The sequence below is a fragment of the Erythrolamprus reginae genome, chromosome 3 (assembly GCF_031021105.1).
Source record: "Erythrolamprus reginae isolate rEryReg1 chromosome 3, rEryReg1.hap1, whole genome shotgun sequence".
Classification (NCBI taxonomy): Eukaryota; Metazoa; Chordata; class Lepidosauria; order Squamata; family Dipsadidae; genus Erythrolamprus; species Erythrolamprus reginae.
Genome location: NC_091952.1, coordinates 153,925,496 through 153,938,365, shown reverse-complemented (window position 1 = coordinate 153,938,365; position 12,870 = coordinate 153,925,496). Strand labels below are relative to the sequence as shown.

General features: G+C 38.4%; 1 protein-coding gene across 1 annotated transcript in view; it reads right to left on the bottom strand.

The window, feature by feature from the left end:
• The window catches only part of ELP2 (elongator acetyltransferase complex subunit 2), a 55,686-nt gene that overhangs the window by 24,485 nt on the left and 18,331 nt on the right, over positions 1-12,870 (bottom strand). Inside the window, exons 13-16 of the mRNA XM_070747059.1 lie at positions 11,476-11,664; positions 10,128-10,197; positions 4,632-4,724; positions 4,456-4,513 (exon numbers count right to left, since the gene is read on the bottom strand). Coding sequence (XP_070603160.1) covers positions 4,456-4,513; positions 4,632-4,724; positions 10,128-10,197; positions 11,476-11,664 — 410 coding nt within the window. The remainder of the gene's footprint in view (positions 1-4,455; positions 4,514-4,631; positions 4,725-10,127; positions 10,198-11,475; positions 11,665-12,870) is intronic.

Genomic DNA, 12,870 nt, shown 5'->3' with positions numbered 1-12,870 from the left:
CCACACCCACAAAATAAGCCACACCCACAGTGTGGCAGTAAAGATTTTGGCTGCCCATTACTGAAGATAACCAATGGTAATCAAATATCTGGAAGTGTACATGGTGAATAACCTCTCCAAAATCTGGAAAGAGCATCTAATTAGAAGTGTTAAACACTACTGCATAAACAATAAAATTGAAATTATGTGTAAAATATATGTGTGGTTCATTGTAAGTATTTCAAAGTCCGTATTTTCACAATTTGACCTCTCCAATCTTTCAGTATATTTTAACAATGTTATCTATTTAAATATTTATCAAAATTAAAAATTAATTTTAAACTATGATGCTGAGGCTTCAATATTCTCTTACAAACATGCAATTGCTAGATGGTCTATTTTTGGACAATTATTCCAAACTTATCTATTTCTCTGCTGCTATGGCAACTTTCAACCTACATTTTACATGACTGCACATAGCTGCTTTCAAGATTCTTTCAAGATACAAATACAATGAGGAATGAAAAATATTTTCCTTTTGCTTGTCGAAATACCTTGTAACTTCAAACATGAACGCTAGAACTCTTGAGATTTAAAAATCATTTGGGTTGTTATAGAATGTAGTAGACTAATTAAGGGTAATAATTAGACTTCCTCTCATCAAACATCTCTTGCAAAGAATTAGCTGAGAGGTTTATATTGCTCACAAAACAATTCAAAGGACTACCTGTTGAGAAATGAATACCATTGTTACAACTATCCAAGAGGAGACATTTTAGTAAATACTTACATAGGGAGTTTTGGCCAGCACTACTCACTCCCTCTCTTTACTAATTTTATAATACCAGGAGGATAGATTCTTCTGATCTACCGTATACTGCATCAGATACTTCTAATTAGTTTCCAATTTTCTTAGTAATGTTCAAACAGAAAAGAGTTATTTTTAAATATAGTTTGTTTTTTAAAAAACAATAGTGCCAACAGAAATTCTCAATTGCTTTTACCTAATCAGATTCTGGAATTTGTTCTGAAACAAGACAAGAGTTCAAGTGGGTCAAGAAAAGACACACTTTAATAGCACAATTTTAATTTCAGGATTTTCTTATGGGGTAGCAAAGAAAAGACAGACAAATCCAAAATCTCTTACTGTCAGAACCCTATGCTGGATTCAAGTGGCATTACCTGGGAAGAGAGATTTTCTTCTACAGACTTTCTGAATGGAGTAAGCTATACAAAATCTCTGCAGCTGTATGCATTGCCTTGTTTGCAGATAACAGCTTGCAGTTTCCAGATAACAGCAGGAAGATGGCATGCAGAAGGCCTATCTATGCCAGTGAAATGAATTATTTTCTAACTGAAATCCCTGCAAGATAGGTTTGCTAAAGGTCTTAGTACAAGAAACCTACCAAATGAAGCAGAACCATACAATGATTCAAGTACAACCAAGTATGACAATTTCAGGGATTTTATATCAGTGAGCTGTTGTGTGATATCCATGCGGTCTATTCACACAAGCAACATTCATGGTAATCTCTCTTGGTGCTCAGCTCCCATGTTTCTTAAGAGTTTTTAAAAATAAGAAATGGTGAGTTCAGTAATTTGCTATTTCAAAAAGACCAAAATAAACAATAGGGATTGACAGTAAATATTGAAGATAAACCAATTTAGTAATAAATGCTGACAGAAAAAATGGCAGGCACTATTTCACCAGTCTTTTGGTGTTCTGCAACTAGCCTCACTCACAATGGCAGCCATTACACACACACACACACACAATCATTTTCTTCCTTATAAGCCAATGCTATTTTAGTTATCTTTTGATTGTGCCATCTGAAAGATATAAATTCCTGCTTGACTTTTTTCCCCCTGAAGTTTTTGCCATGAAGTATTTTTTTTAATCAACTTGTTATGAGGGATTTTGTCAGGCCGTTAAGGATATCCTTGAGGACATCTGCCAGACATTAGGTACTGGATATTAGTTCATATTGACTTCCATTTAGAAATGATCCCACTTCCAGTCTTTCAAAGAATATTTTTTCTCCTAAAATATTTAATCATCTACAAATGTTTCTGCTTAGATATTTTAAATACCTTTCTTACTCTAGCAGAAAGAATTGTTTTACCTCAGATCTCCTGAGAGTTCTCAGGAAGATTGAAGAAAAAAAATATTCTTCTCCTGTTATTGTTTTAATCAATTGACTTGTTCTTTTGAATTACAGATTACATTTGAGAACAGTAATCAAGGAAATTATTCTGTTTTAAAACAACTGGGTTTTATTGTTTAGCTCATTGAGATCTATACAAGTGCAAGCCAAAAAGCTGGATATTGTTTAATTTATTACTTTGGAACCTGTGTTTATACTCAAATATTCAAGTAACATTGATTAAAAAATAAAATGCAAAATTCAATAGAAGAGAATACGCTTAGTTTAGGATTGTGGAGTTTCTGGTATTCTCCAAATGTGGATGTTTGCTTGATGAGGTTTCATTAGCTGACTAGGTAATAGCATCAGTGTGAATGAGTGTGTGGTTTGTTGTTCTTAACTAGGGTATCATTTTTCATTTGAATGTCAAGGAACTACTGAAGAGAAAACCTCATTCTTACTCAGGGCAAGCTACCATGTATAAACAGGAAGAAAACCCCATTTTCACTTACACTGAGGATGTTAAACTAGTTGGGTAATAATTTATTACAAAATGCAAAATATTAAAATTGTAAAAATGTGTGTATTAAAAGTAAGCCATAATTTAAATCTGCTAAAAAAAATCTCTATAGATTTTTTAACACATAGGAAAAGTAAGGACCAAACGCAGTTTCCAAAATAATGTATCCTATAGGCTAGGCTAGGACAAAATGATATTCTGACATCAGAACCCTCTTCAAAGGACTTTCCTACAGATCTTATTAACCAGATGAATTCATAAAAGGGAAAAGGGGCATTTAGGGCTCTAAAGGCTAATAACAATTTCTCCAATTGTACCATGTAAAGGTTTGACAACCAGTACAGATGTCATGGGATCCCTGTGTCCTATACCGGTTAGCAACTAACTGCTGCCTTTAATTTGGAATCAAATGCAATTTATAGATACAAGTACAACCTGTGCAATTCCATTTAGAGTGTACTGTAATACTGTAATCTGGACAGGACAGAATCAGGATACAGGTTAACAGGTAACTGTTATCAGATCTGATCAAAGTCCACAGATGGAGTTTCAGCTAGAAAGGGGCTTCATGATGCAGCTGCCTGTGAAACTAGTGGCAGCAGAGAATAGAGAAAAGCTCTCAAACTCTGTAAATCAGTGATGGTGAACCTTTTTTGGCTCAGGTGCCAAAACGGTGTGTGCATGTGTGATAGCTCATGCGCGTGTGCTCACATCCATGATGCAATGCCCTGTGCATGTACACAAACCTCCTCCATACTGCCCTCCCATGTATGTGCATAGGCCTCAATGAAGCCTCCAGACTACCAGTAGGCCCGTTGGACTGTTTTTCGCTCTCTCCAGGGTTCAGGAAAACCTCCTGAAGCCTAGGGACAGCGAAAAATGGCCCAACAGGCCAAGTGGAAGTTTGGAAACGAAAGACGTTGGAGCTGCCCTACTACTTGCCTTCAGATAGTTGCGATCAGGCCTCCCACACCTTGGCTGGAGCTCTCTTATCGGCTACAAGGCCTTCAGGAAAGCCTTCCCGGCTACAGAAGAAATGAGCTGAGATGTGAGAGGCCCGGCTGCAACTGTCCAAAACCAAAGAAGTTCCTGAAGACCTCTGACATCGAAAAGAAGGCTGGGGGTGAGCACACACGTGAACTTCCAGTTAGCCCTTTGGGCTGTTTTTGCCCTGAGCAGAGGGAAAATGACCAAAAAGAAGACTGAAAATCAGCTGGCCAGCGAGCGCATATGCATTGGAGCTGACATACAGCAATGCCTCGCATGCCCTCAGATATGATTCCTCGTGCCACCTGTGGCACCCGTGCCATAGATTAGCCATTACTGAACTAATTGCTTAACAACTGTTCAAAGTTACAACTGATCTTCCCAGAGCTAGTTATGATCTGATTTTGAGGTTCTGACAGCCGTACACACCCGCTACACTCCGTGAAGGCTACCAAAATTTTTACTATCACACTGTGGGCATGGCTTATGCAGCATGCCTTGCATTTTCTTTAAACATCTTTCAGGGCAAATTGGGTGCTCTGGGGTGGAGTTCCATTTTTGCTACCCCACTGCATTCCTCCCCCATCCGGGCAGTAGCCCACCCCTACTGTAGTTGGATAATTTTGGATATTGACAAGAGAGTTTGGATTTACAGCTATTTGCAGTGCCACAATCATATGAGTCATGGGTTTTGCTGTTTTCAGCCTTTCACTACACTCAGAAGTTCTGGACTACCTGTAAAATTTAAATTACTCAAAAACCAAGGACTTTAAAGGATTTCCATTTTGGAGGTATGTTTTTACATCTATAGACAAAATAACTTACAACTTTTGAGTTTCGGGCCACAGTGTATTCTGCAAGAGATGATCTTCGGTGGGTGGTTCTGAAAGAAATAATTTGATTCAGTATTGTTGTCCTTATCCTGAACTGGTCAACTTGTCAGCTGTTTGAAGAACCAGCTTTGCTCCAGAATTAAGTACTGAATTTAACATATTGCATACCTGAAAGATTACATGGCTGAAAGTAATTTTCACGGTACTGTCTGGAAGCATTACTGAGATTTTCTTCTTCAGTTGTTTGAGCTGTATCTGCAGCTGCAAACGTACAAATATTATTGCTTTAAAAGTCATCAAGTATGGAATCTGCAAAAAGATGGCATCTGTTACCGAGCACTAAACAGAAAGAAACGAGATAAAAAGAATCTAAAGACAAGTTAAGCCATAATCTAAAAAGCATGAGTAGGAAAGTCAAAAGACATTGCATTGCATGGTGAAAATAATTGGGCCTCATGATGCAAACCATGACAGGAGCTGGGATAAGTTAAACTCTCATAACAGGATGAAAGAAAGAAGCTGGTGTAACAATGCATTCAGATTTCCTTATATTCTTAAAAGGGATGATGACGGGGAAAATGCAGTATGAAAAGATAAGATGAATTAGAACCATTCACTCATTAATGATGTATTCTTCAAACTGTTGGACTAGGAACGGGGTAGTCAAGTTCTAGTCTGCTCTCAATCAAATATAATAAACCAAAAGAAAAAAGAGGCAAGAGAAAACATTTGCAAAAGAGGAATGCCAGTCATCCAGAATTACAATAATCAACTGTGCAGTTGTATTTTCTCTTCATTGGGCATGTATAAGCTTACATTACAAGGCAGTAATTTTTTCTTTTCTTTTCTCTTAGGCAGGAGTTTGAATTCAATTCCAAAAAGGTGCTTTGGAGCTCGGACATAGAACCTTCATGATGGGGTGTGTGTCAGCCTCTGCTTCTCTTATTGACGTGTTTGCCTCGGTTGTCGTAGTAACGTGGGGAGGGGAGAGACCATTTGGTATTTGGGAGGGGGGAAACGCACTGGTGAGTGCCCAGTTTGAGGTTTTAAATATTGCTAGGGAGGAATGTTCTCATCACTCTCTGCCTGATACAGGTAGGCATCATGGACTTGTTTACAGCCTACTCAAGGTCAACGGCTTCGGCGGCCCAGATGTGGAAGACCAAATGGCCAGTGCACCCATCTGACAGACATTGGGATTGGTTGGATGATCCAGGGAGGGTTATTTGGAAGGGCTTGGGGTTCCTTTGTATATGCATCTTGCGCGCCTTTTGCTTCAGAACTTGCTTTCCAGTTGTTGCTTGTCTAGTAAAAGGACTCATCTCTATCAAAACAGAGTTGGGGGTTTTCTTTCCTGGACTTTGAATGGAAGCACACCTGACAATGTGTCTCCTGTGAAGGACTGACATTCAATTCTTGGAAAAGGCAGAGCTGTTTTAAAGAGTTATATATCATGCTAGGTACTATGTCCGTGGTGCTGAACCTATGGTACGCAGATGGCATGCAGAGTCATAGTGAAGGGCACGCGACACGTTGCCCTATACCAGTTCCAGCGCACATGTGCTAACTGATTTTTGGTCCCTTTTTTTGCCAATTTTTGCTCTCCCCAGGTTTTAGGGAAGCCTCCTGAAGTCTGGAAAGACCAAAAATGGCACAACAGCCCAATTGGAAGTTTGTTTCGAACTTCTATTTGGCCCATTTGGCTGTTTTTCACCCACTTCAGGAGGCTTCCCTGAAGCTCAGGGAGAGTTAAAACAGCCCAACAAATTCCCGGTTGTGCCATTGAGCCATTTTCGTTCTCCCCAGGCTTCAGGGGTCCTTGGTGAGACCTGTGCACATCCGCAGGGGGTAGTGCTGGGTGCGCAGGAGGGTATTGTGTGCATGAAGAGAGAGCATGAATATGGATATGCACACATGCATAGCACACGCACACACACCTTTTTGGCACACGAACCAAAAAAGGTTTGTCATCACTGTATTTTGTCACGCTCCCACATGTTCCAAAGCACCTTTTGGAAACAAATCAAATCCCAATGTCCAAAAGTATAATCCACAGAACACAAAAGGAATTTTCAAAATTCTGGCATTGGACTGAGAGGGACCATATTTTAGTTTTCCATCATCTGCAGAGGTTTACTAGGTGATGCTAGATTGTTCACTTTTTCTAAGTACACCCTACCTTATAAGACTGGTTTTTGGGAGGAATAATAGATCTTATACATAAGTACATACCAAATAAAATACTAATTTCTGCATATGTAAAGCTGTATGAAAAGTCTAATTAGTACATATTAGGCCTGTGCAGCACTTTAGATTCAAAGATGACAATGTTTTTGGAGTGGACAGGGCATTGCAGCTCTTTTCTACCCCTCAAGTAGCTATATCTTTTTATAGGCTCACCCAGGTACCCTCCTGTGATGCAAGCTGATTCAAGAAAAGGTTTCATTTAAGGAGTTGCAGACAACTTCCATTTGAGCATCCCTAAAGCAAGTCCAAAGGACAACTTGCCCTTACATGTCAGAAAACAGTACAACTATTATACTAATCTGGGGTACTGTTGCTTCATTATCCTGTACAGTGTATAATGTAAGTTAGTGGAACACAGTGGCTAGGATGAATAGGATGCTGGACTGATAAATGGCAGGCTTCTATTCGAGATCCAGCTGTGCAGACCCAGCAATTTAACTGTGAGTAGATAAATAGGTACCATTTCAGTGGGCAACTTAATGGGGACATAAAAGTAATCCCCAAGTGAGCATCCCCTGGAAAATAGTGATGCCACTGGCTAATTCCTTCAACCCGGAAGGCACTTTGACCCTTCCGACCCAACTATAGTAGTAGTATCCTGAATGTTGAAGAATCCCAGAATGGATTATAATGGCATTTCCCTATGCCGAAAATAGAAGCTTTGTTCTCAGCAGAATAGTGCAAATAGGGTGTTCAACTGATGTTCATTTGATGCCCCTAATATACTCTTTCCTGGGTGGGGTGGAGGGAAATAATACACTTTGAGGAAATTCTTATGCTAATCACACTGAAACTTTCTAACTTCTGGTATGTTAATATAAGAATGCAGAGTCAACTGTCTCCATTTTTAACTATCCCAATGATCCAGAAATTGCCAATCAAATAGAATCAACATTTCTATCCCTCTACTGCCATTGCTTAGAAGCATTTAAGCTCTCTAGGCCTATTTCTGAAGCAATTAAAGCTTGCAGTTTCATAACAATTATGCTAACATTATTAATAAAAGGAAGCCCATTCAAAAAAGGAAACACTTAAAAATATACAGAAGAGAATAATCTGATCCAAATTGTGAGTCATGAATTATGATGCATTGCTTCTATTCAAGAATCAGAGTTTTCTGAAAATACATGAGCTATTATTGAACTCAAACAATATACCAACATGTGGAAACCAAGAATTCAAGGCCTGCGTCTAACCTGTTATCATTTGCTCAGTCAATGCAGTGTTGATATAGTGACTCTACTGAACAAAGTAAGTTGCTCAAAAGAAATTAAAATATGATAACCTATAAAACCTGCATGACAAATATTGTAAGGTTTTAGTGAATATATTAAAAAGAGATCCCCTGTGGCTAATTTGAATTTCTTTTTGCTAGATTTGCTGACAGACTGAAGCCTCACTCACAAAATTAAACATTATGGCACAGCAGAAGATCCCATTTATAGTAATCTCAGAATAACTTCCACTAAACTCAGTAAGGTTTAGTTCTGTAAAGATATGCAGAGGGTTGCACTGCCACAAAGGTTTTGAGGCAGAAACATTTGTATCATCAATACATGGCTTCTCTTACAATGTTAGAGAAAGGCTGTGGACCCTTTCTTCTTAAGATTTTGGTGATGGATGTTCAGTAGGAGTATGCAAAACATTTTGAATGCCAACCATTTCAAAACTGAAAGGTTCTGTTTTGATTATTTTGAAAATATTTTGAGTCCAAGCCTGTGTTTCTTGTGTTTGAAACAGAGTTGCTTTGAGCTCAAAAGACCTCCAAAATTGTCAAGGCAACCCATTTAACGAGGTAGCTGTTTTGTGGACAAAATGAGGTGCTTGAGGATTTAAAAAAAGGATTTCAAATTTGATATACTGTAGTTTAAATTCAAAATATTTTGCATTCAGTGACCTCCCTGCTCCAGATGGTAACCAGCAAAAGCAGAAGTTACCTCATTTTTCAATTACTTTCTATTTTTACAAGGCATTCCATCACTAGAACATAACAATGATAAATATAGAAAACCAATCATATATAAAATCATAATAACAAACTAAATGATGAATTGAGATATGCATAACAGAGTTGCACAAGCTTCAAAAATGATTTGGAGAAATGCTTGGGATAAGCCTCTACTATTCATTAAGGCAACCCAATATTTTTCATATTTTAGAGCAAGCTTGAAAAACAGATCCAGCTGCATTAGGAGGCGCAATGAATCAACTCCTTGAAGTAACTTCATTTTTCTTTCAGGCTTTCTTTCACGTATTTAGAAAAGATAGGGAACTTTAATGAATAGCACAGAGGTACTATGAAAAGCATTTCTCAAATCATATCCAAACTACACACAGGAAGGGAGGGAGGGAGGGAGGGAGGGAGGGAGGGAGGGAGGGAGGGAGGGAAGGAAGGAAGGAAGGAAGGAAGGAAGGAAGGAAGGAAGGAAGGAAGGAAGGAAGGAAGGAAGGAAGGAAGGAAGGATTTAAATGCTGCAACAAACCATGGTTTGATATAATGGGAACAAGTAATCTCAGCTCATACCTTCCTCCTGATTTTCTCTTTTCTGAGAGAAGTCTCAAGAACAAGGACCAAAATCTTCCTTTGTTTTGACTAATTCCAAATGAGCATTATACTCAGAGCCTAATAACCATTTAAATTATGATTTCGTGAAATAAGTCAATTTGAATTTATCCAAGTATCAAGAAATAAATTTCAACATAAACTAAAAGGACATATATAACATGGCCTTAAGTCCTAATTCATTCTCTCAAATGGGCATTTCCCCCCCTAGAAAATGGCAAAAAAAGGTCACAAATCATAAAGGTCAATTTGAGCCGATTATCAGGCACCCAAACTGCAGTGATATGACTGTGGAGGGACAATGTAATGTTTTATATGGCTGGAAATTCTTTTCGGGCCATAAAGTACCTTTTCCAAGGTTGCCATAACTCTGAACAACATTTAATGACCGGTTGTAAGTCAAAGAGTTGTGTAACTGCGTTAAGTAGGGGTTTACATGTTATACTTAAAACACAGTGTCCATTGAACAATTCACAGTGATTGAGTTCCTGTGTACTGATTAGCAATATAACAAACAATGTTATAGTTTAAATTGATATGTAAAGCCGCATGTTGCCAATTTAACAGCAAAATGGAGGTAGAAATTTGCAGAAATTTTTCCAAGTAAAAGGTAAAATTCACAGATGACAGAAACTTTTTACCATGCATATAATTTAGGTTGTAATTTTCAAAATCTCTAATTATTGCAGATGCTAATTTGCATTATGAAATTTATAATCCCAAACATCCGCATTAGCTCAGGATCATTTATTTCTAAGCTAATTTCTCTTATCAACCTGCATAACCCAAATATGATCAAAAAAACACTCACATACACAAATATGCAGTTAAGTACACACATAGGCCGATGTTACCTTCAAACACAGCTTTATTGGATAAACCTAGGGCTGGTACAGTAGCCCCTTCTGGAAGATCCACCATTTGCTAAGAAGAAGAAAATATTATACATGATTGTTTGAATCTTCTCACTTTTTTCTCAAATCTTTTTTCCTTGTCACAAATCTAAAATGTAGTATACATGATACTAAGGAATTCCTAGAAAAATCTAAAATTAATTTAAAGTATCTGCTTTGGTTTTAATTTTCTAGGTCATACAGAAGTACTATTGAGTTCATATGCCATGTTAACTATTCAACCACATTCAATGATAAAGTACAATGATCTGTACTCCATATTAGGTAGTAAGCAATAAAACCATGGTATTAAGTCACAAATACAAAACATCTTTAGAAGTAACAATTATACCATACAGCACAGATTACGAGCATTTTCTAAGAATTTTGATTTGATTGTAACTAAGCATATGTTGAAATTTAAAATTATATTCACATGTCCACACAAACAAAAAACAAGTTTAATACTACTGTATGTACTAACTCAAACTCAAACTTCAGCACCAATAGTGTATAGCAAACCATAGTTTGCAGGCCAATGCCTACAAAATAGACCACATCAAGAAACTGACTCCATAGGAAGACAAGAACTAGGATATACTTCTAGAGCATAGAGTAAGACTAGAATATAATTCTAGTCCTTATGAAGTTAGTTTCTTGATGAGGTGTATTTCACGGGACTGACATTAATTCTCTCCATGTCATTTTTGGTCTCTTCTGTTAAAATTAAAAGTGGGAAACAGATTGAAAGGCCTTTCCGGGCTACTTCTTTGCTTCCTTATCTTTAAACTCTATTTCCACGTCCCCCAAAACCATCTAAAACTATAGTTTTAGTGATTTTGTTCCATTTTTGGCATTCTGGAAAACTGTAGTGGTAGCAGTGAGAACAGGGAGGTTCCTGGAGGCAAACTATTGCTGTATCCGTTGTTTTATAAATGGACAGTAACCCTCCAATCATACTTGAATTGTTCACCGAAAAGGTTACCGTAGGCTAAACAGTGGGGATGGGTGTAGGTTGATTCATGGAGGTACTTTGTTCCTGTTCTCTCCCCTTGCCGTTCCCTCAAAAATGCAACCTGGACAAATGTTAATCCTGTCCTCCCCAATCATACTATAACATTCTCAAATGGCCTTCAGAAGCTCAGGAAGCTTCTTTATAAGGAGGCTTCTTTCAAACCTCAACCTGTCTTTGAAGTAAAGAATATCTGAGTTCATTCAACATGTGCTCAAATTCAAATGAGAGATGCAAACATAAAAAGTAGCAAACAGTATTTTTGATCCCTTTAAAGCAACTGAATACATAACTTACACCAGAATATAATTTCTCCAGAGATATTCCAGAAATACTGCTGAAGTTCTCAATGAAATTTCTAGGCGCAGTAAAAACGCGAAGCACTTTCTCATCTGCTCCAGATACGAATTGAAATCGTGCTGTCAGTGCTATACACTGCATATCGTATCCATGGACTTGGGGTCTTGCTATTTCATGCCATGACACCTAGTAAAAGGACCATTGCATTTATACAAGCACCAATCTTAGAAGCTGCAGAATTTAACATTTTAAATTCTATTAATCTATTGTCAAGTTTAGAATTACAGTTTGCTGAAAATATACATAAAGTTCATTTGCCCACAAAATCTCCATTGGAAGCTAGGACCACAACCCCTGCAGCCAGCTCTAAACACTCCATGCCTGACGGTCTGAATTTGTACCTAAACCACCACCACCACCACCACCCTCGTAGAGGGGGCGAAGCAAAGGGGGACCACCAGGAGGGTAGAGGGGAGTTGCATCCCCTCCTTCCCAAGCTGGCAACTCCGTAGCTGATGATGTGGAGCTGTGACAGCAAACATGGTTGCCAAAAATATGAAGGAGAACCAGAATTAACAAGATTGAGCAGAAGGAAAAGTGTACATTGAAAGCATATGCACTGTTATGGTTAGCTCTGGCCCAGCTCCTGCCCCAAGGACTGTGGATGTGGGGGAGACATCCACATGCTGCAGGCCTGTTTTGCCCCCGGTGGAATCTGCTGATGAAGGCTCCTCTGACCAAGAAGACATGAGTGACAGGGAGGAGGAGAGTGTGGCAGACAGCTCAGAAGGAGATCAATTATCTAGCTCCTCCTTGGATTCAGAACAAGAGTTAATGATACAGCCACGCATGCGGAGAGTGATGCATAGGCAACAACAACTGAGAGATTATTATCAAAGAAAATGAGGCCACCTGTGGTTGGGTGGGGCTGTGGTAATTAGTGAGGCTGCTACAAATAGCAGCCTGTGGGTTTGGCCATTGTGGAGGATTATCTGATTGTTGTGTTTCGTGACTGCTTTACTGACTTGACCTTTTGTGTGCTGATTTTTCCCCGCTTTGAAACTAAACCAGAACAAAGTGTTTCACTTTGTGAAAGAAGGACTGTGAATTGCCTCACAGCTGCAAGCTAAGTATCACAGAACTGATAAGGGACTTGTACAAATTACCAGTTTGTTTGGAGACGAGTGCTCTTTGCTATACCAAAAGAGGGCTTGGTTTAAGTGAATTTTCATTATAAAGAACATTGTTTTGAATTTTCAAACGTGTGCGTGTCTGAAATTTGTACCTGTGAATTTTTGGGAGGATTCTACCAGAGGCCCCAACAGAACATGCACCAAGACAAATTCCTTGTGTGTCCAATCACACTTGGCCAATAAAGAATTCTATTCTATT